Here is a 25,571-nt window from a genome sequence, read left to right on the forward strand (position 1 = left end):
AAACATCACGACCTTGGGGCAAGTAGCCTAACGTGCCACTAAGATGTCGCAGCGTGTACGTACATGCTATACATATCAACCTTTCTAGCATTAAAGCTGTCACATGCATGGCAGATATTCATGTTCAGCTTTGGACTGACAAGTTTAAAAGTGTACTATTTGTGTTTGTCTAGCATGAAAAACAAAGGAAACTAAGGAAAAACGAAAAAAAAAAAATGAACATAATATGTTGAAAAAGCATTAGTCATTAACACATAAAGCATATTCGTTCCTTTATTAATGATAAAGTGGCCTTCAACAATAGTACAAAGCCTGAACATTTAGAAAGGTGCTGTGCCAGGCAGCTATTTTACAGAAACCTGAACCATTTCACCTGTAGTAATACGCATCCCGGCGGTGTGGGCTGGGCACTTATTTTTCGGTCCACTCCAACATGCGAAAACTGCATCGTGCATTCCCATTTTCCGAGTTTTGAGCTCTGTAGTACAGGCTAACAAATTGTCGATGACTTATTTTCGTCTGATTGTTGCACAGCGCGTGTAAATAAATTACCACTGCACCTAATAAACACTGACATGCACGTGCAACATCGCCGATCATAAACGGACACACTGATGTCCGTCCGGACATCGGCGCACTCATCACAGCACTCTTCGTAGTCTCACACAGCACTCTAGTAGGACGTAATCCGTAATCACAGCATCTCACGGTAAGCACAAACCACACCTCCAGTTGTACAACAAACACGAATGACGCGATGCTTGGGCTAGAGACACGCCGGCGGTGCCCAGCTTTTTCAGCGCCGCTTGTACTACGTAGAACTTGCAGCACCAAACCTGAATGCGAGCAGAAGGCGATGCGTTACGTGACGCATCTCATCACAGATGGAAGTGAGGAAACTTTGAAGAATCAAAACTACATAATTACATAACGACCGTCGTAGACGTTAATCCACATAATAACGAGGACCAAATGAGCGGGCGTGCGGGCCGCGGGCTGGCCGTCAACACCGCGATTACATGCGCTTGCGCTCTGGTCGTGCTTGCCACCCTGCCGCGGTCCAACTCACGTAAACCTATCATCATGCCATCACGTAGTATATCACCCATTCTAGGCACTATTCTTGCCACTGTACTATTCTTTGTAATTTCACATTTCACGCATGCAGTATGTAGTACATACTTCTTACACCTCGCACGTAGTACACCTCATACCAACTTCGATTTGGCTACATATGGCTACCATGTTGTTGCTACAACCACATCTGAGTCCGGCTTTCCCGACGGATCCCAAGGCCCATATCGGAGAAAAATGCGTTGGGTCCGTCGGAAGAACCCTACCGATCGGGTCCGTCCGCCGTACCTCTGAAAAATATTTCCCGGATCCGTCGGACGGATCCCGAAGAAAAACGCACCGGGTCCGTCGGACGTACCTTTAAGACCATTGATCGGGTCCGTCCGACGTACCTTTAGCCACAGCCTTTTATATAATGCGCATCGAAAAAAAAAAATAAAAATAGCGTATCCACAAGCAACCACGGGCACAACACCTATATTTTACCATTTTACAGGTCTCCTGTTCTACGCAGCTTTCAAGAGAACGAAGACAGGAATAGCTGCCCCCGCCGATTATCCTAAATAACCACAACTGTATTAGATAACCAAAACAACTGACAACAAGCCGCGGAAGCCCCTAACAGATGACAAACTAGTGTTCTCAAACTTGTGTTCGATAATGCGAATGCCACAACAGCATTCCGCGTGGCAAGCCGAACATGAACAGTAGTACACAATTTATGGCATTTTTTTTTTTTCTACAGTGCCGGAAGCATTACTGCAGTACAGACTATGAAATGTCATCTACCATCCTAGCATTCTAGAACGCATGAACGAGCCAGATTTGGATACTGATTCAATACGTAAGCCTTGCGACCGCTTGGCCTGCCTTACCAATGACGCTATTAAAAGACAAACGGCGTTTTTTCTTACCTCGTAAACAGCAGCTACCTTTTCTTGGCCGGTATTGTGAACTTCTGCCATGGTTAGATTACTTCTAACTGCTTCAGAAATGCCGCACTCGAAGATTAGAACACTCCATGCAGACACAAATTCCGACCGCCGTCCCGAACGTTGTCTGTTCCAAAGCGACGTCAGACGACGTTCTAAAACGTTGCTGATTCAGCTGCACGTGCAGCTAACAGCCGCGAGGCCGCACCCGCACGTTCGGCGTAAGTAAGCTTTCTTTCTACTTTCTAGATGACTAACAACTTCACGCAAGCTATTTTCATTTTTATATCAAAAGTAACTTTCTGTAATCAGTACTACTCATGAGTACTTTTCACATTTTTCACGTCTATGACATCCGTCCCAAGGAGGTTATATAACCTCCTTGATCCGTCCTACATGGTGGCTGGTAGCGCCGGTGAGCCGACGCTTGTCATCATCATCGTTAGGCGCGCAGCGCGCGCGAACTTCTGGCGCGAGCTGGTTGCTGTACCAATAGGGTCGTGCCACAGTGCCACTTTGCTTTACGTTGCTGCCTTCGTGGCTGGAAGAGAAAAAAGTATTTGCTTTTGCCTTGAACTTCGAAGTTTAAGGTATCAAGCTAGTGATCCGAGCAACGAGCCAGTCCTTCACCATCATGGCACCCACAAGCGCTGTTTACAGTCCAGAGCTATTGGATGATTTCTTGCCGTTGTACTACGGAAAATTGTTTCCAATTGACGCATTTCACAAATGGATCACGTACGCTGGTACGGTATTTTGTAGAGCAAGGAAATCTTGCGCTGTGATCGCTGTCTCTATCCCATTGACGTATGTTTCATTCTCTTGACAGATAAGAATAAGGGTCCTCGCCGCGAGGTGTCTTTTACGTTGCGGGACGATGTTTACATAAGGTTCCAGTCGTTTGCGGACAAACAAGAACTGGAGAAAGCCCTGAAGGACAAACGCCCGCACAAGATCGATATTGGTGCAGTGTACAACTACAACGTAAGCTTCTGTTCTTTTTAGTTATCAGTATTTGTAAGCCGAATGAGAACAATTCGGGCAGATGTAACGTTCTTTGCGACTGTTCTATGCAGCCGAAGAACCATCACGAGCCCTCGTTTGGACCTGTGGAAAGGGAACTAGTGCTTGACATCGACATGACGGATTATGACGATGTGCGCACGTGCTGTAAAGGAGCTGACATCTGCAAAAGTTGCTGGGCCTTCATGACTTTAGCGATGCAGATCTTGGACAGAGTGTTAAGAGGTAACGCATGAGCGCGAGTTGCCAGCACCAGTGAATGCTAATATTTTTCTTAGCTTGTTATTGTCAAGCGTCATTCTGCTTCGTGATCAGTTTCACGCACTGTGATAGTCACTGCTGAAAATACTGATAAAAGCGGCGTTTCAGAAAACTTGCATTTTTTGCGTTGACGGGATAAAAACAATACTGTGTTATCAATAACGCGCAATACCTTTTCACACCCACCCTGTTTTGTTTGGGTGCAGAATTACGGAGTCTGAAATAGCTGGCTTGTAAAGAAATATGAGCTGGCAGTGTGGTCTAGGACACAAGCATTAACTGCTAACACTCGGTTGTATCGAAATGTAGAGAAACAAGGTTGACCAAAATAGTGCGGTACATATGCTCCTCAGTGGGCATATCGTTGCTTGTTAGCCATGGGGCTCTTATCTTGGCACTGGACAGGCACTAAAGAATGCCGGCCTTTAGTATGTGGCTGTTGAAGAACATTGCAAACATCAAAATGCATTAAGAACATGATAATGGCACTAGCACCATCATGACTTCTGAAATGCTCATAGTTATGTGCACATTAAATGAAACAAGCATTTTGTAGAGCATTATAATTCTCTGCATAACTGAAGCTTGAGAGTAGTTACCTGCAGCATTATCTTGTCAATGTCATAACAGTAGTCTGGTACAGGCTACGTGTGACATTTGGTACTTTTAAAGAAATCAGTTATTCGGTTCTACTCAAGAAACTAACTGAGATAAGTAGAGACATTTCATAGCATCTACCAAACTTAATGCTTGCATCAATATGTTTGTTTTATTAAAGGACCATAGACACCAAATTTTGGTTGCAACGTTACTGTATATGGATCACCATGTAGTTCACCTACAGTTGAATTTGAATTCTATTGTATCACCAGTCTTGGTTTCAGTTTCAAGAGCCAAAGCGATGGTTATGACAACAAAGTGGAGTCCAGATCACTTGAGAGATGACAAAACTGTGATGTAATTGCTGATTCTTTACTTGCGATTCCTGTTCTCGAGGCAGGCTGGCTTTAGCAATGTGCTTATTAAAACAGCCAAGGAGCGATTGTATCGCAATTTTTGCTTCCCTCATGAGACTTAGACTCCACTTTGTCACAGCAATTGCTCAGCTGTTGAAAGCAAAACTGGAACAGGTGAGAAAAAAAACTCTATCATAAATTATTTAGTAGCCTTTGGCAAATAGCATGTGATGATTCATATATAGCAGGGGTTTCAAACTCGTATCACCTCGCCACAGTGATGCAGTGGTTAGGACAATCTACTTCTGTGCCCAAGGAAGGGGGATCGAATCCCAGCCACAGTAGCCGCTTTTCGGTGGAGGTTAGAAACAAGGCACCCATGTGCTATGTGTTGTCAGTGCACGTAAAAGAACCCCAGGTGGTTGAAATTTCCGGAGCCATTCACCACAGCGTCTCTCATTGCCGTAGTCGCTTTGGGATGAACCCCATTAAACAACCAGTCAAATTCCTATCACTATGCAGGTCACGTTGAGAAAGTATCTTTTCTGTACCAGGAGTTGGAAAATAACAGTAAAAACAATAAATAAGCATAAAGAATACTGAAATGAAGTAAATAAATGTCAGTCAAACCATTTCATTCCCAGACCACACTATCCAAATAGTAGCATGAATAAACAGCGCTACAGACTAGGACGGAGGTCAAGAACAAACAGGACGGGCGCTGGCTCTCAACTGAAGTTTATTGAAAACACGCAGTATAAATATCCCAGCCAAGCAGCACCAAACCACAGATTAAACAAAAACCAAATCATGATGGCCCCACACACACACCACATTCAAGAAACCCAACCTCATTATCTGTTTAATACCGTCTCTTGGGCTAGTTGGTTCATATTTCTATTGTGAAAAACTGCGCCGAAATAAACACACCACAAGACAGAGGACGGGACAAAGCGCCTTTGTCCCGTCCTCTGTCTTGTGGTGTGTTTATTTCGGCGCAGTTTTTCACAATAGAAATCATTATCTGTTAAAGCGATTGATGGTTCACTAACAAATTTTTCACCTAATCGCATGTTATGCCTGGCCTCAATGATTTCCCAGTTAATCTGTGCCGGATGGGCATCCAAAATACCTTTCTGTGTTAAAAAAGGATGACAGCCATCACACCCCTTACAGTGTACAACCAGATTAGATCCTCTGCCAATCTCTAATGATCTCTCGTGCTCTGTTCGGTTACGAGAGCACAATGAGGGTTCACTAGCCAATAAGTGCACATTATCTTTTTGTTGCAGGGATACAAATGATGTGCTGGTTCATTTATCCAGCTTTATGAATGTGAAGTCGTCTGTAGATTTTGCTGCTCTTGTGGCTTCTGCCATTTGGTTGGGAGGCCGCTTTCTTCAGCAAGGGGTGTTCCCAAGCTAACAGTCACGGCAGCTGTGTGTTTGTGTGTTGCAACCAAACAGTAAACCAATGGTCCACTGTTGCTGCACCTTCCCACAGTGTCTCGATGATTAAAGTGCTCGACCGCCAAACATGAGAATGTGGGTTCTAAGTGCTGCGCAGCTGGGTTTTAATGGAGGCGTAATGTTTTACAAGGTGCCCATGTCCTGTGCGATGTCAGCCCACGTTATATAATCCCAGGTAGTCAAAAGTTTCCGGAGCCTCCCACTACAATGCCTTCATAACCAATGTCACTTTTGGACATTAAAGAGACCATGAAAAGTTAACCCCCTAGTGGACTAGTACAAGCCAGGCTTGTCACAAACCGGCTGTTATTTCTGGTTCCTGACAGGTCCAGCACATCCTGTATTGTGTGGCATGCTGTGTCCTGTTTGCAGCGAGTAGGGTTCGTCTTGTGCAAACTTTAGTTGAGCCGACAGATGCTGGTACGGGCACTAAAAGATCATTTGGTTGAAATTTTATTAAAATATTATCTGTAAGGGGGTTAACTAAAACTATAACATACGCACAAATTGACACTCCTTTAGTCCTCAGAGTCACGCATAAATTTTAAGCTCTCTTCACTAACACTGAAGATATTAGGAGTCAGAAATGGTGCTCCTCCTCTCTCCCACTCAACTCTGTGCGAGCCAGAACACAAGGAATGCCTGTATCACTTGGTAGCACCGAAGGAGAAAGCAAAGGGCCCAGTTAATGTCAGAAGGACGGGGCAGCTACGAACACTCGTTGAGATGTTGCCCCAAACAGTTTCGAGTGGTTGCCGAGCACACTCTTCTATAATTATATATGTAAATAATAGGGTTCATGCAGAGCTCCTAAATTTGGCTCAAATACTCGCAAATACCACCTCTGTGAATTTGTTGCATTAAAATATTATCATAATTAACACTATATAAACCAATCGGTGCTTTTCATAGGGTCATCTTGTTTTTTGGCCTGTTTATAAATTCCTGCAAAACATGCTGCTGGTTGAGTTGGTTTTGCATAATTTCGAATAGTCTAGTGCAAAGATCATGGCGTCTTGCCCTATCAAGTCCTGGAGCATCAAGGGACAAGAAGTGGAAGCTGTGACAGATTTTCTCTTCTTGGGCTCCAAGATTACCCCGGAAGGAGACTGCAACCATGAAATTAGGAGACGCCTGCTTCTGGGAAAGAGAGCCATGGTTAGCCTTGACCCTCTAGTAAAGAGCAGAGACATTAGTCTGTCAACCAAGATCCGTATAACTCGTGCTATGGTCTTTCCAGTTGTGATGTATGGATGCGAGAGTTGGACTGTGAAGAAGGCTGACCGCCGAAGAATTGACGCGTTTGAATTGTGGTGCTGGCGGAGACTCTTGAGAGTTCCTTGGACTGCCAGAAGGTCAAATCAGTCGATATTGTAGACCATAAACCCTGACTGCTCATTGGAGGGTCAAATTCTAAAGTTAAAGCTCAGATACTTTGGTCATGTGATGAGAAAAGAGGAGTCGCTGGAGAAAGATTTGATGTTGGGAAAGGTTGAGGGTCGCCGAAGAAGGGGTAGGCAGCGAACGCGATGGTTAGATGGCATCCTCGAGGCGCTGCAGATGAAGTTATGTGATGTTAGGAAGATAGTGAGAGACAGGAAAGCGTGGCATGACATGGTCTATAGGGTCACGAAGAGTCGGACACGACTGAACTGAACTGAAGTGCAACGGTGACAAAGACGAGGGATGTTCACATGCGCCCATAAAGTGCCTGTGTCTTCAGTCGCCGTTCTGCCTGAGATGTCGATGTCTAATTATGCTGTCAAAGTGGTTGCTATTTGCAAGAGGCACAAGTTGGCCTAAGTAAGCTTGCTATTCGTAAAATACTTCTGTTGTCACTGTTGCAGAGGATTTTGGCTTCAGCCACTTGTTATGGGTCTACTCGGGTCGTCGTGGTGTGCATTGTTGGGTGTGTGATCCAAGAGCAAGGAGACTTCGAGCCGGAGCGCGTGCATCCATTGCCAGCTATATCTGTCTCTTAAAGGTTTGTTTTGCTTGGTATCATTGTCATTATGGGGCCTACAGGCCTGCAAACTATGCGGTTGAAATACTTCAAGTGCAAATACTGATATAGTGCTTATTGTCATTATAGGGCCTACAGGTCTGCAAACTGTGCGGTTGAAATACTTCAGGTGCAAATACTGGTAGTACTTATTAATTCGTTACATCAATAAGCACGACGTTTACCAGCTTAGCATGACCATTATTAGAGCGCAAGACTGGTTGTAATTGTACATAATTTTGTGGCGAGTTTATATCAGTGGATAGCATTAAAGTGTAATGATTCGCTTTATGAATATTCTACCTCACTTAAAGAAAAAACAAACTTGTAGAGAGTAAGTTAGCTGCTTTTTGTAGAGCATATAGACAAGCGTCAGCCCGTGACGTCAGTGGTGATGCGGCAGTTCTGGATACAGCAGTGACTTTCGGGGTGTAGGTAAAAACCCCAGCCATCTGCATTGGATGCGCGGCGCTTGCTGTATTTTCGAGCATAATTCCTGATATTCCTACAAGCTGTGGTGCGGTTGGTTGCGCCACGAAGCGCAAAAAAGAAAATGACAGCTGTTTTCACGTGTTTCTTGCGGTCGGATAAAAATGAGCGCAACGGGTAGATCCTTCGGCGATGGATTGCCTTCGCGGCTAGCGTGAGTTGCACTTCTGCCCTGAAACTTGGTCAGTTAGCAACTTTTTTGATGGCTGCTTTTCGGCCGCACGACAAAGAGCGCAATAGCAAATGCTTGCAGCTTGTGCACGTTTTGTTGTATACACTATCATGTCATAAGAAGTTTTTGACGCGATATTCCGTGTGCGTGTGATCTTAATCGAAGGCAGGAAAGCCGCACTGTGACATCCCATTCACCTGCAGTACTGCAGTTCGTACATAAAGAGACACAAAAGCTGCCGCGAAGATAATTGCAGTTAACTTGAGTGGTCACTCCAGCGCGATATTGCCGAAACAGGCCAGTCTTGTGAAGTAGGTTTTTTATTTTCACTTTCGCGCGTTTCAACGAGTGACTCTTCATGACCGGTCCTAGAAAGCGGGTAAACATCATTAGGATCCCGGCAAAGTCATGCAGCATTATTTTTTTGATTAATGAATTTCCTTTTGAAGGTCATTAGGAACCTGACAAAAGAATTAAATATTCACATACAACCTAGCTATGATTGAGCAGGATATTTAAGTATGGTACATATTGTATATGGTGTTTAATGTCCCAAAGTGGATTCGGCTATGAGGGGTGCAAAATGAGCGGTATAAAATGACGCCCATTTGAATAAAAATGTTGCAAGTACAGTTAAATCTTAATACATGAGACACTGTTACAAGAGACATCTGAAAATGGTTTGGTTGGTTTCCCTATGTCTGCATTGCATACAAGAGACATGGTTACAAGAGATACTCGGTAACTAAGGACAACGTTTTCAGGTGCCTAGGGTAAATTCTTTACTATTTAGAAGAGACATAACCTAGGTTTGTACATGATGCATTTCAGATTCCCTTAGCTAGATTCTGTTCCATATCAGCATCCTTTTTTGTGTCAATATGTCAGGAACTAAGAAGTGCTTCCCCATGATTGGAAAACCAAAACAACCCCGTTGTTCCAGCCACTGGCATCACATTACTGTCACCTACGAAGATCAAAATGCATGAATGACATCCAGCATTTTTAACTCCTCGTTGTTAAAATTTGATCACAAGATGAAAGCTCAGAATCCTGATGTCTTTCTCATTGTGAACAATGCTTCTAGCAGCACGAAAGTTCTCGTACTCAAAGCCACCAAAGTTATTTTTTCCCTCCAAACTCCACACACTACCTTCAACTAATATACAAAGGCATTATGCACTCTGTCAAGTTGCTGTACAAAACAAGGTTGGCAGAACGCCTGTTGCTCGACAGGTAGCAAGACAGTACAATAGTAATTGATGCAAAGTTTGCTGTTCAGGTGATTTCAGGTGTCTGGAATGGCCTGAGATGTGAAGCTGGGAAAAACTGTTTCAAACAAGCAGGCTTTAAATGTGGTGACAGTATGTAAGAGGGCTCATATACGAATACTGTGGAAAGCTTCCTTGAAAATGAAGCTTGGGCGAGCATCCAAGAGACCGCCGAGGTACCAGAATCTTTTGAGGAATTCGTATCTACAGATGTGGATCTTGTGTGCTTCTGAAGAGCTTACAGGCTGTGCAATTCTCGCGCAAGTAAATGGCACATATGCCACAGAGGACATTTCAGAGGAAAAGTGTCAGCACCTGAGGGTGACGAGCATGTAAGAGTGCTTGAAAGCTATTAGAGCAACAGGAAGGCTTGCAAAGTGAAGTGCTTTACCTCCAAAATTTGGGAAGGAATATACTCTGCACTCACAAAAATACATGCTAGTATGAATAACTTCTTTCCTGAACAATACCCTGTTAATGCATGTGAATGCATTTATATGCTGATGTGCAGTAAACTGATCAACACAGTGCTTTTAGAATGTTTGCTTACAAGAGAACTTTTTCGGGTTCCTTGAGTGTCTCTTGTAACGAGGTTTGACTGTATATCAAAAAAAAAAAAGATCAGCATATCGCTTACATTTCGCTGCGTGGAGAACATTGCATTTGGGCTCATGCGCCTCTCCTATAGAGCGAAGAGAACAAATTGAGAGCATTCTTAAAAGCCTTCATGTATATATTAACCTGTGAATGACCTTGACGCATCTATACGATAAAATGTGATTTTTTTTTTTTTTTTTTTATCAGCCACAAGTTGGCAGCACACTATAAGTGAATATTACAAAGAACTATACAATGAAATTCTGTCACTTAAGTTGCAGGTACAGTGAGCTAGAAATAGGATTTCTAGTTCTCTGTAGTTGCCAGTAATAATTGTTCTTTAGAGTCAAGGTGCTCAGAGCAGCGGAAAGCCCATCAAAAGAGTCATCTTATGGAAAACACACTTCCAGTCATTCATATAATTGTCCTCCTTTCGTGTGCTAGCTATAGGTCCGGGAGTTGAACAGTGTTGACTGTTAGTTTTTCTTATACTTTGAACTTTCTCGTTTTCATTTAATATAACCAAAGTCACTACAGCCACCCACCGTAGCCGCGCGCTGTTAAGGCCACAGCGAAGGAAACCAATGCAGCTCTTCGCCGGGTAATTCCAGCAGAAATCGGCTCCAAAAGTGCTGAACTACTCTCCAGGCGTAAACCAAACCATTTCTATGCACAAGCGAAGCTTACGTTTCAGAATATTCGCAAGTGCGAACTAGTTTCGAAGGCAGCGTCGCTTGGCGCTGTGTAGGCACGCTACGTTTTCGCCTACAGCTACACCCCATGGTGTTGCCGATCCCAGCGCCACCTTTGTTTATAAACATGATGCTTCTGTATACAAGCTTTTAAGCTGGGCATCAGCATTAAGCATGAGAAACCTTTGAGGGTGTATGAAAGAGAACTGAACAAGGATAAAGGGAGGGCCTCAGTTCGCCAGCCGAGTCAATGCTTCGACAATGAGACTTGTCTTTGGGCCTTTACAAATCCTTTTGTTGAAATGTTGGCTCTGCTTGCGAACTGAGGTGTCCACTTAACCCTTGTTCATCTTCTTCCACTCGTTTTACCCTGGATCCTCTTAGGGTGTAGCACGATACTAAAGAAGGTGCATATTGGTGCAGTTTTAGAGTAGAGCATAGAAGCATATATTCAGTTCTTGAGAATTTAGTAATTGCTGTCCTTTATCCAGACAGGCTGCAGCCACAAAGCGGATTTCATTGGTCACTAAATAGCTTGCAGCGTCTAGTATCGCACTGCTAGGCAAGCTACGCTTGGTAATACATTTGGAGTGGAGGGCTAAGCAAACCAAGTCTCTGTAAAGAAACCTTGTGGTTGGCGCATGATAATCTCAGCTGGTTACGCGCCACTAAACCCAATACAACACAACACTCAGTAAAGTAGGTGGTATTTTAAATGCAAGTTGTTCAAAGCTGTTTAAATGGTTCACAGTCTTGCAAAATCCCTAGGCAGTAAGTGCGAGATGATGCTGGGCAACTCAGTGCACTTCATTGCAGAAGCATCACTTCTCTGGCAATGAAGCTGCAGCCACCTGTCAGTGGCAGTCCCCCCAACGGTTGCTACTGTTGCAGCACTTACTTTGTCGAGCACTTCTTGTCCTCGGCTGTCACAAACTGCACTATGAATTAAAAACAAGCAAAAAACAGAGGCATAGTGCATGATGAAAAATGCTGGTGGTTTGTTTAAATCGTTCAGTCTATGGAGCAGTAATGTTGACATGAAAAATTTAGCTTAGTCTGCAGTTTATAAAATATAACAGAAAGGTTTTCTTTGTGTTAAGTTTCTAACATACCCCCCCAACCCCCCTCCTCATTTTGTTTCTCCCAAATTTGTAGTATTGGTGCTCTCAAGGGCTCCTGAAATTTCTGTGGCCATTTGGAAACTTCCACTTAGTGCCGGGCCCCTATTCTAGACAATTCGCCATTTTGTTCAAATCGTGACGTACGCGGGACGTATGCAGTAGGACAGTGCCAGGCTGCGTAAGTGCACAATCGGGTTGTGCGTTCTGAAGTAAAAGAGAGAAAAAAATATGTATAAAAAAAAAGTGACTTAGTCTGCTACTATGTATGAATGCTAAGTATGAAAAAGATGATGCAGCGACCAGGAGAGTTTATTGTAGTTTGTTAGTTGTTTAACAGTCTTTTCTTCTTCTTGGCTTATAATCTTATGTTAGTTCCTCTCTCCTCTCCTGGCTTGGTCATTGCTGCACTGGTTTGGCTGATTTGGTCCCGGTCTGTTCTTAACAGTAAGAACCTAATAGGAATGTGTAACAGTTCTTTACTGAAACAGATTGGATATAACCTGCCAGATGCTGTCATATTAGTGTGACAGCACTAATCCTAATCTGGTGGCTACTACCCCAAGCGAATTCTTCTCTTACTTATGGAGCCATGCTCATGATGACTAGGGTCAATCATGACTTCACCTTTGACCATGCCCATTGACAAATCAAAATCTCTTTGGATGCTAGTTTCGAGGCAACGGCAAGTCCCGCATTATGGTGTTGCAGTCGCACAGCCATTTGATTTGGTGACAAATGTGTGTCTTATCTCAGCCAGCTGCACAAAACTAGGTGACAGAAGAGCAAAACCTGTGCAACACCTTTCTTGCATGATAATAAAATTTTAGACAGAATTCTCTGCATCTTTCTATTGATCAAAGAGGGTAGTGTAGTATGGTTAAGCCATATTTCTCTGGGACTGGAGTGGGAAAGAACTGAATGTGTGAAGGCACTACTAGAAGCATATCTTATCAAACAAATGGGAAAAAAAGGATGACCAGAATTATATATATATATATATATGAAAGAAAGAAGCCAACAGTATGTATTATAACGAGCACCCTCATTTCCCCCTATATATATATATATATATATATATATATATATATATATATATATATATTTGGTTTTTGGGATTTAGAGGGCAGCAAAGTAAAAGTAAAATATAGGAGGTAGTGCATTTCCAAAAAAAAAACAAAAACAAAAAAAAACATGCATGATGTGTTCAGTGCATTTTGTTGCTGTATGCTGTGATTGCATGCAGTTTTTTTTTAATTTTTTTTTAGTATAAATTTTATTTGGGCAACGTACCCATTCCATCTTTTTTTTTTGTTTGTTTGTTTCTTTCTTCTTTTTTTTTATTTGTTATTAGTGTGCCCCTCTGCAATCATAATCTCATGTTGGTTTGCATGCTCTTACTTGAATTAGTGCCACTTCATGTTGCAACTCATTACATTCCTCCTGTCCTCCGCCTTTTTATTTCCTTGTTTTAGTCTCAAGCCCATACTTCCAAGAAAGTGTCCTTGTTCAAAAGCTTGCATCCAAGTGTAAGGTAAGCTGTTGCAAGGGCAGTCTCTCCTCTCTTTCTGACATTTTTTCTTTCTTTCTGGCATTCTTTTTCAGGGAGACATTGAAGTTCGTGAAAGAGTACTTTCCCGTGCTTGCTCTCCAGAACCAAAAGGTGCTTGAGGGAGACAAGTTCTGGCACGAGCTTATTAGTACTTCTTCTGATACTTGTATCCTTTGGATATAATTGAGTGTTAACAACCAGTGCACTAGTATTGTTGAATATATGCAGTTAAACCTCGATGCAATGGAAGTCTGTAAAATCTGTCATTTACTTTGTTAAATTGAAATTTCGCAACATGAAATATTGTCATCTTGCAGGCAGAGAACCCTCCAGAACATTTGAGACACTTCAGTAACATTCTGTAAGGTTTGAACAAAAAGGCAATTTCGCTTTTTGCTGTCTGCGTTATCAGTTTCCATATGCACTGTGTAAGCTTATTCCCTTTTACACAGACTTAGTATTTCAATAATCTGTAATAATCGTTTAGCTATGTGCATCATATGTAGTACCAAATTGGTTTTTCGGGGCACTTCATTGGGACCATGGAAGAAATAGGTTAATTACAGAGGAGCCTTGGAAAATGTTCTTTAATAAATTAAGTATGCTGTAACATATGCAAAAATGTAGCTGTTTAAGTGTTTTCATACAATGCCTTTTTTCGTTCTTTTGAAAATATGGCTGCCTTGTCTCTGCATTGTTTTGTTGTTTTTTTTTCTCTCTCTCTTTTGGGGCTGCTGAAAAAGCAGGTGACTGAGAAGGACCTTCAAACAAAATTTTATGAAATCTAAGGCTAAAATATGTCTTATATGGTCTTTCAAGCCCATAAAAAATATTTTGTTTAAACATGGCTCATAAAATGAAAAAATCACTGCAAACTTGCTGAAGAAAAAAAACAAAGCAGTCAAAGAAGGCATGGCTATCATTATAAAAACTGCAATAAATTTAATTCAGAATGTACAAAATGCATTACACTACTACTGCTTTTCTTAGTTGTGAAAATTTGGCACGCCTGTCTGAAAGTTTTCGTGCGTGTGGGGAGGTTAGTGTGACCGCCTTCGCGAAACTCTGCATGCATTGATCACGAGCGCATGCGCAGTTCTGCGGAGGCAGATGCGGTAGTTTTCGCGGTCACGCTGTGCACGGTACACTCAAAATAAATCTTAAGCGTGCAGCGGGCTTAGTGGGTTGCATTTTGTTCACTGAATCACGGCCGGTCTCGAGGGAGAGCGCGCTTCTCTTCTCTTACGGCCTCTCCAATAGGTCTGTTTCCACCGCCCTCCGCGCCTCGGGGGGGGGTCGCCACCGCCCCACTGCTGCTCCTCCGCCACAGCTGTTCACGCGCAAGGGAAACGCGCGCTTGCTTTTAGCTTCGTCCGCGTCAGTTGCAACCGGCAGGTCCTGACATTTCGCTCCTTATGATTTATACAAAGGCCATAATCAGCATCGGACATTTATCATGTACAAGGAATAAAATACCGTCAACAATCCACTCACGCGCGCGCGCGCCTTCGTCAGTGCGGCCGTGCACGGTCGAATGATGCTTCGGGTACACTTCAACATTTTTTGCCCCTAAGTTTTATACAAAAATAAATTTACCAGGCTATGCAATGTGCCTTTGAATGTTTTAAGCAGGTGTAGCGCGACCTGACGTGAGTGCATGGTTAACTGTTGGGTGGAGATTCTGTCAACCGCTACCGTTTTCGTTTAGATCTAAAGAGGCACCGGCGAAAGATCATGGCGCATCTCAGATTCAGAGTAAAGAACAAAAATTTACTCATATAGTAAAAATGTCCCTTGTCTAGTGGAGTGGGCTGTTCTAGCTTCGTTCAAAACATATCAATCGGTCGAAAGACCGAAGATGTATATGTATTCTCTCGACTACTTTTAATCAAGGAAAGGTGCATAAACAGTTAAGCAGAATCGAAAAGAGCGGCAAAAAATAAAAAAATTGTCCTTTAAAGTTACACAGTGCACTACATATTCATCAATTCATCAAAATTCGACCTGCGTCTAGAAAATTCAGTCTCAAAATCTTCCTGTCTGGCTTGTGCACATAAGGAGTTGGCATCTCTGTCTTCTCTCACTTTTATTGTATAATTAATTGAGAAGAAGAATTTTGATAAATTTTTCAAATATCAAAGAAGCGGACCTAATAACATAGCTGTTGTCAATTCCTTTCGGGCAACGCAGTGTTGAATTCTCACATGCTGACTGAATCAGGATCTTAAGTACTTCGAGAACATTTGTGTGTAGTAGGAGCACGGCAGCTTTTTCTAAAAAAAAAAAGAAAAAAGCTTGTTCAATAGGGCAACAAGCTCTGGTTTCGGATAATGCAGTCCACTAGAATATTGTCCTCGTAGAAGAGTGTACCACATGGGGCTGCTTCTTTCGCTAGTTTCAAGAAGAATAGCGCAAGCGTCACACACGAAGTTGATTAACTAATCGGTATATCCAGCGACGTAAGGTAAATCGGAATATGTGACAGTGGGAAATAGGATGGTAGGAGATGCCATCACTTCCTTCAGTGCCTTGATTTTGCTCTCAGATGAAACGTCCGTCTTGACAATGTAGTCATGTGCCGCTAGCTGTTATGGCCCTCGCATCTAGCATATGTCGTTCCCTTCCGCACATTAACCTTACTTTCCCGAAGAGAACCTCAATGGGTCGGTCTTGAAATGAGTCTTCAGTGAGAGTGTCCTTCTTTAACGCTTTAGAAATTTCTTGCACACTTTCGATATGTTAGATGATCTCATTTGTAAGTCACTGCATCGAGTATCACCTTCGTCATTTATTGGCCTCTTTTTACCACTTCGAGCACAGGTGGTGTCATTGATATCAAACCTTTTTTATTGTTTTCATATTAAGCTTAATATTACGTAAAAATTTCATTAAAACAATGTTTATTTGCAAAATTAAAATAATGTTTATAATACCACACATTGGCTAGTATATGAATTGTAATAACATTTAAAACTCAGCCCTACAACGTTTACTTTGACTGTTATACTAATACTTTATATCATGCAAGCATTTTGCCATTTACATTACATTTTTCATCTTCGGTGCTACGTGTGGATGGTTTCGCATCTATAGTGCTTAAAGACGGTTTTGCTGTTGCAGACGAGTTGTCATGTTAGCCTTGAAGAAGCTTCGATATGATCACTGCTCATTCAGTTTTTGTTTTTTTTTTTGTGTTCCTATTCTTAATTGTACAGGCTTGGGAAAAATTCGGAATAAAATAGACAAAAGTAGCTACCATGCCGCAATGTATGTCATGCTTGTCGAGCGTTTGCTGAACGACGGTGTTTTTTTATATCCGTTCACGTGTGTAGTATGTTGACGTCATGTCGCTGCAGCATCTACCTTCTGTGTTCTTTCATTTTGGGGCTGCACTCACCACGAAACTCGTGAGCGACAGCGCGAAACCAGGCGAAAGCCAGCCACCGCCGCTGGAGCAGACGCGGAGCGAACAGTGAGCAGGTCGCGCCCCTTGCGGCGGTGGAGAGCGTAACTCAAGGAGAAACGTTCCCATTGTTACCACGGCGATTGAGAAGGCCGTGAGAAAGAGCGCGCGCTCTCCCTCGAGACCGGCCGTGACTGAATAATAGGGCATTTTTGAAAGGGAGGCTACCCATCTGACGTGCATTTTTGACATAAATAATAATGTTTTGGTTATACAGTCGAACCCGGATATATCGAACTCGAAGGGGATCGCGAAATAGTTCGATATATCGATAATTCTATATACAAAAATCGGCTTGCGACGGCACTTACGATGCGAAAAAACGATACCGTATTTGTCGCCTAATCAACCCACTCGCATAAATGAACCCACCCTCCACTTTTGCACCCGAGAATTTGAAAAATAAAAAATGCGTTAAGACCAGCTCGCTCACATGCAAGCGATTGAGCGATATCAGCGACGAGCGGCAGCGACAGAGCGAAAAATTTCAAGCTTGTTGGAACTGCGTCCCTCTTGCCGCTCGAGCCACCGCGACATCTCAATACAAGGTTTCTGTGTCGCTGCGGCAGAAATCGCGAGCGTTTTCGCGTGCATGTCGATGGCGCGCGTCACTCCGTTTCAGTCGTCGCATCCACAGCTCATTTCTTGGCAGCGTGCCAAGATGCTGCGCAGCGATAACGTCAGGGCGCGTTTATCTTTTTATAGTTCCTCCGGTGGCGGGGAGCGAACTTGGCAGAGTGCCCGTGATGGCTTGATTGCACAAGTCTGGTTCGATTTATCACGCCGCGCTTGGGGTGGGCGTCATGATTGCAGCAGCAGACTGCGTGCTTCCGTTGGTTCATACATGCCAAGATAAACGGCTCCCGCAAAAAAAAGAAAAAGAAAGAAAGAAAAAAATCCTGCCGCTTAACATCCGCAGCCGCCATATCTTACGCTACGTCGTGCGTACAGCACAACGGTAAGAAAGAATGACTCGAAAAAAAAAAAGAAGAAAAAAATTACCGACGATTACGTTACTTCCTAATGCGAAATTTGAGCGCAGCAAATAAGCTATTTCACCTTTTCGATGGATTGAGGCAAAGAAATCGAGCAACACATGTATGCGCTATCACAGAATTTTTTTTTTTTATTTTTCACACGTATTCCTTTAACAAAGACTCCCTTCTCGACCCTCCTCTCCTCTTTCTGCATGGCGGCGACGGTGTTCTATGCAGTCACGTTGTCTTGACTCTCTAGCGGCGTCAGCGGCATCCAGCGGTATCAGTCGGTCGCTGCTGGCGCTGGGGGATGAAAGGGGGGCGGAGCTGGTTACGAGGCCGACGCGAAACCCAGGAACGGACACCAAAGAGCTGCGCTCTAAAACAGAGAGCTGCCACTTCTTAACGTCCGCAGGCACCATAGCCACGTCAGCCGCAAATCGCCGCGCGCAGAGGGTTCGCAACACACGCTGGAGAAAGCGTCCAACGTCTGTCTGAAAACGGGCTGAGCTAGCTTGGCGCATGCGTAGCGCGTGCTGAAGGAAAGAGATAGCTCGGCAAAAGAATGGGCACACCCACGCACATGGCTTGCAAACGTCATGTGTTGGCGCGCGGGAAACGATAACTGCAGATGCGCGCGCCTTTGGGGAATGGGCGCGGCACTGTCCAGAACTGTCCCCTCTCATTCCCTCCGCGCGTGGCTTGAAAACGTCACGCGGCAAATGGCCAAGGGTGATGCGATCGTCTTTGGAGAAGGCACACTTTCCAGTGCGTGGTGCGGAGTTCGATATATCGAACGACCGGTGAAATTGAGTTCGATATATGACGCGGCTTTCCTATACTTTTACATGGGATTTTCAAGGGGATATTCCGTGAGTTCGATATAACCAAAATTCGATATATCCGGGTTCGATATAACCGGATTCGACTGTATATCAGTGCCGCATATAGTGCGGATTTCCGTGGCCCCCGCGATGCGCTGTATTAGCGTCTTGCAGACTAATCATACGGTCCAACTGTAGCTTTTGCTTGTATTATGTGTTTGTGTCTAACTGCTGATGTCTTCATGGTAGCGATAAGTCACCTATGCTAACAGATGCCAAGCAAATAACTTGCTTTAGGAGAATACATTTAACAATTGATGCTGCTGAAGTCAGGCACTTTTTGTCAAATTCTCTATGAAAGTGTTTAGTCATGCTTCCAGCATTTTATTTGAAAGCATTGACGTTAATCTTGTAGGGATGCATTCTGTGTAAATTGCACTTGACTCAAACCAAAGCTTTCAAAGAGGACATTGAAAAAAATGTATTGTCTCAAGTATCCTCTGAGGAGCGCTGGGAAGCTTTTGTTGCCACTGTTGAAAAGGCACAACAAAAGGTATAGCCTTTGTTTGTTTGTTTTTTGTGTTTTTTTTTTCTAGCGTAACAATTCTGCAAAACAAAAATAGAAATCTTCGTTGTGAATTTTTTTACTCATTGTTTGCCTCTATTCGTTTTAGAGCAATAAGTACCAGTTCACGTTGGAAGAAGTGATGCTGGAGCTGTGCTACCCTAGGCTTGATGTGGCAGTGACAAAAGGTACCCAGCACCTTCTGAAAGCCCCGTTCTCCATACATCCCAAGACTGGTCGAGTCTGTGTGCCCATAGATATTAGGAATATCGCTGCATTCGACCCTCTTACAGTTCCGACTGTCAGGTGAGCACAAGAGTGGAACTTGTTATTGTTTAAAAGGCAGACAGGCCCGGTTGACAAAATATGCAGTGGTTGATGACTCTGCTAGACTGGTTAATTGTCAAATGCCATTACTTTATTCATACTTGATAACTGAATGTGGGGACAGCAATGTGGTATAATGAATGAAATCAATTCATGACCACCTTCGCATTGCCTTTCATTATAATGGGCATTTTACAGTCTTTTAGCTACATGGTAAATAATTTACTTTGACACAGATAAAGAATGTAAATGTTTGTATCTCTTCATTACATAGTACTTTCGATCGAGTAAGCATGTAAACAATGCCACTAACAAGGCAGCATATGCTCTTCGGTTCCTCCATAAAAATTTCTTCACCGAGACCACTTGAGAGAGCGTCAGAATAAATTACAGAATGAAAAACTATAGCTGCCCTAACATTTGTGACGAACTTTGAAACCCGACAAAATCATGTAAAATATGCAAACATGTATTTTTTTTGTTCACCAAAAGCCTATTCACAAATTATTCAATGATTGTACTGCTGTCTGCAAGCTCTCGGTCAGGGACACCAAACATGCTTATTGGTGTTCAGGCATATGGCGTTTAGAACTATTGCGGAGAAAAAAGTTTTGCAGAAGTCTGCTGCTTTGGCGAACTTTAGACTGACGTTTTGTTGTAGCCTGAATGGCTGCTGCGGAGTGTCAGTCTAAGGTTGATGCCTGGATTTCTATTCAGTCGAAACTCAGTCGTTTTTTGTGATGGCAGAAAGACATCTCTTCATATGTTTTTGAGGCACCACAGATGAGATAAATATCAATCACGACATGTTTGCATTTTGTGAAGGATCTCCAAGGAAGAACAAACAAATGAGAAGCAGAAACCGAAACTTATGTGCACACAGCCAGCAACTTTCCAAGCTGTTGATGTTAGTTTCAATATTGGAATCAAAATTCGATAATGCAATGTCATCTCCTGAACCGCTGTTGCTGATAGCATCCAACAACTCTGCTCTAGAGGCAACAGAATCGCCTTAACCAGGTTTTGTGCGAGCAAGCGCTGTTTGTGAGGTCAATGCTATGCTGGGAGCGTCCCACGCCACAACCTCAGCTTTAAAGGTGTTTGAAAAAATAGCCGCCATGTGGGAAAAAAAATACAAACTACACAAAAAAAATTTAAATACAGTGTCTGAAGTAGAAGCCAGATGGCTCAGCAAGTCTGTTATGGCACTGTTGGCGCGCAATTTGAACTTCGAGTTTTTTCGATCACCGATGATCAAACCATAGTGGCGTGGTAAGGAAAGGGTTAACACTGATAAGACCGTCCTTCTTCACTTCTCTCACCAAAAAACGCTGCTTTCCTTTATGTACAGGCTAGGTTTGACACCATTGCTGGAAAATGTGTAGTAAATATACGCACTTACGTGTCACGCTTACTAATACTTTATCATGGAATTTACATATAGATATCTGCTGTTCCGCGTTACGTAAGCTCTACATTTTAAGACATAAGCCTAAATATTCACCCCCTGGCGTTAAAATACTTGCTTACTTGAATATGCATGCATTGTTGCACAGTGTACCATGCAGTAGACAAGCATCAGGCATCACAGAGACACGGTGATGCTGGTGACCACAGTGACTTTGTTGTGTAGACAAAAACATAGACTGTCTGCATTGAGTGTGCTGTGCTTGCTTGTTTTTGACCACGTTTCGAAATTTTCTGACAAGTTGTGGTGCTGCACCGCAACTGCATGACATATTCATGTTTTATTATGCTCTCAACAGAAAACATTGAGCTGCCATACTCTGTGTGCTCTTAAATTGAACGCAGTAGAGCCGCTGTTGGATTTCACTCATCGGCACTACATCTCTTCATGTAAAAAAGGAGGCCACAAAAAGCTTCTTCCTTCAACATTCATACCAGGCTACTAAGCACTATGCTGTTGAAGCAGCACTAGACTGGGAAGCAGTCTGACATATAGCTTTTTTGTATTTTCATTTTCGCAAGCTTCAACAAAGGACTGTTTCAACACTAGTCCTAGGAAGGTGAAACATTCCTAGGATCTGGAAAAAATCACGCAGTGTTATTTCCCTGATTTTCTGGATTTTCTTATTGAGAGCAGTTCGGAACCTGACAAACACGCAAAATAGCCAACCAGAAGTTACTCTGATCAAGCAGAGTAAGCATGGCATAGGATTGCAAAATAAGTTGATGAAATATCAAGCATATTAAAATGTGCACTCGATTAAAAAAATGACTTCAAATACCTAGCTGATTCGAGTGAGTAATTTTTGCTAGAACGTCAAGGAGTACATCTTTAAAAGGACACTGTGCGGTATTTCTTGCAAAAATCGAGCTTTCAGCAAAAAACCACAGTTTTTCGTGCTGCAAACTCTAATATCAGATTGAAATTAGGCAGAAAAGAGCAAAAATAGCCTTTTTTCAGCAGAAATATGCAGCCTGTGCGACTGTGCTCACCGCAGGTTGCGCCACTACCTGTGATTGGACAAGACGTCGCGTGACAACATTTTGAGGACCAGGGAAGTAATGTGTGTTGTTATTGGCAGAAACTGCATGGCCCTCAGTGAAACCCGGCACGCTAATTCCTGGGAAGGAAATGCAGTAAAAAACGTACTAGCCGACTACCTCCGTCTCAGACCTCCCGCCGCAGCAGAAAAGTCATTATTCTGAAAAAAAAAAGGGCCTTAGGCGTGGTGTACCAAATCCTGCTTTGAGTGGCAGGCTTCATACCCTGGGAAATGAAGAATTTTATGAAAAGGGCGAAGCAGTACACAGCTGCCACCAGACAAATGAACAGTAAGCGAAGTGCTGTTGCCGAGCTCTGCGATGCATGCAAGGCATTGATGGAGCTATTGGGCTGGAGGCCAAATCAAACGCGCAGAGTGCTGCTTAAGTCATAGGACATTTAACAGACGTAGAGAACTTGTCCCTTTTATCGTACACTCACAAGTTTAGTGAATTGGCGGCTGACATCTGTTGAAAGCCAAGCTGCAGCTCCACGTATACCGCACCCATACTTTCATGAGGAAACCATGTTCTGAAATGTGTTTTCTTATAAGAGCCTCGTCAGTTTCGTTTCATTTGCATCCCCAAACAAGACAGAACTATGTAAAATGACAAGGCAGCAACGGGTGCAAAATCGCAAGGCCATATATATATCAACAACTTCGATGATTGCTTGCTTGGATGCATTGAAGGAAACCTCGCTCAATGCGCTCTATACCTGAATGTAGCCATACTACGCTGAGCGTAGTACACGCCTCATCTTCTAATAACACTCCCGTAGGGGTTCCACAAACATATCAGGTCCGTGCCAGGTTGGAAAGGATCTTGCAAAGCTGTCACTACCTAGCTGTGACACAACAGTAGGCTCTTCTTAATTATCTACTCGTTCGCAAAGGATTATCAGCACGTACGGCTGATGTGTTGTCCGATGTTTAGCAAAGAAGCCATTGCGCATATCTTTGCTGGGGGAAAAAAAAAAAAACGAAACACGCAAGTACCACACGCCGATGCTGTCTGCCTGCCCCATCGCGAGATTGCACTCCGTGAACAGATCGCAATCAACGCTAAACGCGATGGTTCACATACAAATAAGACCTGAATATGCATAAAGTCATGGAACTGCAGTCGGAAGTAAAAGCCTTACCTCCCTTTTCCTCCTTCAATAAACGCGGTTCTAGGGAATGGCGACTTGCACGACTATTGTGCGAGGAAATGGAAGGAACGGCGTCATGGTTCAGCCATGCCTTTTTTGACAAAGCCCTATAGAAATCACATTAAGGACAAACTGCACATAGTCACAGTCACGAAAATGCTTAGAGTTGAATGTTTCTTTTGGTCAGCTTAAATTTTCAGCAGCCTCCTATTCTATTGCGCTGCGAGCTTCTGACATTGCATGAAACCATGGAAGACTTCCTCGTCGCTGCCACAGCTGCTCGTGCATCTGAAAAAATGCAGAACAGTGTTATCCCCCGCCGGGGTGGCGCAGTGGTTACGGCGCTCGACTACTGTTCCCAAGGTTGCAGGATCGAATCCCGGCCTCGGCGGTAGCTTTTCGATGGAGGCGGAAAGCAAGGCGCCCGTGTACTGTGCGATGTCAGTGCACGTTAAAGAACCCCAGGTGGTCGAAATTTCCAGAGTCCTCCACTACGGCGTCTCTCATAGCCTGAGTCGCTTTGGGACGTTAAACCCCACAAACAAACAAACAAACAAGCAAAACAGTGTTATATCAGACGCACAACACTAAGTTGACATGTTTTGTGCATCCACAGTGCTTGTAAGACTAATAGCACACACCAAAAGCTTCCTCGGGTGGCTCTGAATGCCTGCGGCTCCTCAAAGTGACGTCCTAATTTACGGAGAAGCGAGGTTTCTGTCAGTTTCCCCCCTGTAGCAGCGACGCGACTCGCGGAAGATTTGAGTTGCGTTTTAGTCAGCGATTGCGCAGGTGTTTTATGCATAATCGAAAAAATAACTTACTTCACAGACATGACCAGCAAATAATCTACGTCAAAAATATAGAGTATTAGTACATTTGAAAACCGCCACAGTGTCCCTTCAATGCACTTATGCAGAGCAAAATGAGAACATTCTTGTGGACCTCCATGTAAGCATTACCTTTGACTCTAGCGAGTCAAGCTGGCAATGCGCTCGGCGAAGTTTCAAAGGTCAGACAGATTATATTTTTCCTATTTCAAAATAACAACATGACTCACATTTCTAGTAACTTTTTACATTCTCCAGAATAAAGAGGCTTGGAGAAAGCAAAAAGAGCATCAAAAGTATTTTCTAATGAAAAAAATGAGAAGAGTTCAACGCTGCTGAACCGAATATTGAGCGAAAACAAAAGCTGCGGGTGACCGAGCATTCTTCTAATTCTTCTTCTTCTTCTTCTTCCCCAGCCCACACATAAAGCCCCGCTTTAACCAAGCCGTATGAATGTGCCTTAGTGGCCTAGAGGGGTAACGAAATGCCAAGGTCCTGGCTGGCTGATTCTAACATAAGCGGCGTCCCATGTGAAACGAGAGACCCAAGTTGGCAGCTCCTGCCAGCCCACATATAAAGCCCCTCTTTAACCAAGCCGTATGAACGTGCCTTATTGGGCTGTAGGAGTAACGTGAATGCCAGGGTCCTGGCAGGCCGACCGTCCCATGTGAAATGAGAGATCCAAGTTGGCAGCTCCTGCCAACTTGGTGGTCACCGCCGGGCCATGCTGACGCCTCAAACTGCGAGCAGTATTGCTTTCGCAATAGAAGCTGCTTCACGTTGTCCATAGCTCCATCCTCCTTGTATGCTCTGCAATCATTCCGGAAGTTAAGGAATGTAGATGAGTAGTATTTTTCTATACCTCGCACTTTCTTGGTTTCATTTGATCAATCAATGTTAGAGAAAAGCCAATACAGTGCTTTGCCTGGTAATTCTGTTGGCAAATAGGTGGTTGACGAAGCGCAGAACTACTCTTCAGGCATCAACAAAAAAAATTGTGAGCACTGCAGAACCAGCACTGGAGAAATACGAAAACGTGAGCAAGCATTGTTGTGACACTAGAATTCTAAATTTCTATTTTTTGCTGTTGTAATTTTTGTAATTACTATATTTTATTTTCCTCAATGCCCTTCAGCATCCTTATGCTAGGCAAAGAGTTAGTCTTGTTTGCAGCAAGTCAGCCTTGAGTGTTGGTTAGCGCAGTTGGCTGGAACACAGAAGGATGGCGGTTCAAGTCGTGGCGTAGATGGTTTTATTTATTTATTTCCCCCCCCCCTTGTTAAGTGTCAGCTCGTGAGGGCACGCTCTGATGAGGC

General features: G+C 43.4%; 2 protein-coding genes across 6 annotated transcripts in view; one reads left to right on the forward strand and one right to left on the reverse strand.

The window, feature by feature from the left end:
* The window catches only part of LOC146206173 (uncharacterized), a 107,987-nt gene extending 105,816 nt beyond the window's left edge, over window positions 1-2,171 (reverse strand). For 2 of the 5 annotated variants that reach the window (XM_084590801.1, XM_084590800.1), the window contains exon 1: window positions 1,989-2,171. In XM_084590801.1, coding sequence (XP_084446927.1) covers window positions 1,989-2,039 — 51 coding nt within the window. In that variant the 5' untranslated portion in view covers window positions 2,040-2,171. The remainder of the gene's footprint in view (window positions 1-1,988) is intronic. The other 3 variants (XM_084590803.1, XM_084590802.1, XM_084590804.1) reach the window with 2 other exon arrangements.
* Window positions 2,172-2,436: 265 nt separating this feature from the next.
* Window positions 2,437-25,571, forward strand: part of Prim1 (DNA primase small subunit) — a 37,446-nt gene continuing 14,311 nt past the window's right edge. Inside the window, exons 1-8 of the mRNA XM_084590808.1 lie at window positions 2,437-2,752; window positions 2,836-2,990; window positions 3,083-3,254; window positions 7,563-7,699; window positions 13,532-13,590; window positions 13,662-13,774; window positions 19,328-19,425; window positions 19,547-19,743. Of these exons, the coding sequence (XP_084446934.1) occupies window positions 2,641-2,752; window positions 2,836-2,990; window positions 3,083-3,254; window positions 7,563-7,699; window positions 13,532-13,590; window positions 13,662-13,774; window positions 19,328-19,425; window positions 19,547-19,743 (1,043 nt within the window). The 5' untranslated portion in view covers window positions 2,437-2,640. The remainder of the gene's footprint in view (window positions 2,753-2,835; window positions 2,991-3,082; window positions 3,255-7,562; window positions 7,700-13,531; window positions 13,591-13,661; window positions 13,775-19,327; window positions 19,426-19,546; window positions 19,744-25,571) is intronic.

The sequence above is a fragment of the Amblyomma maculatum genome, chromosome 1 (assembly GCF_055883805.1).
Source record: "Amblyomma maculatum isolate TAMU_Amacu chromosome 1, ASM5588380v1, whole genome shotgun sequence".
NCBI lineage: Eukaryota > Metazoa > Arthropoda > Arachnida > Ixodida > Ixodidae > Amblyomma > Amblyomma maculatum.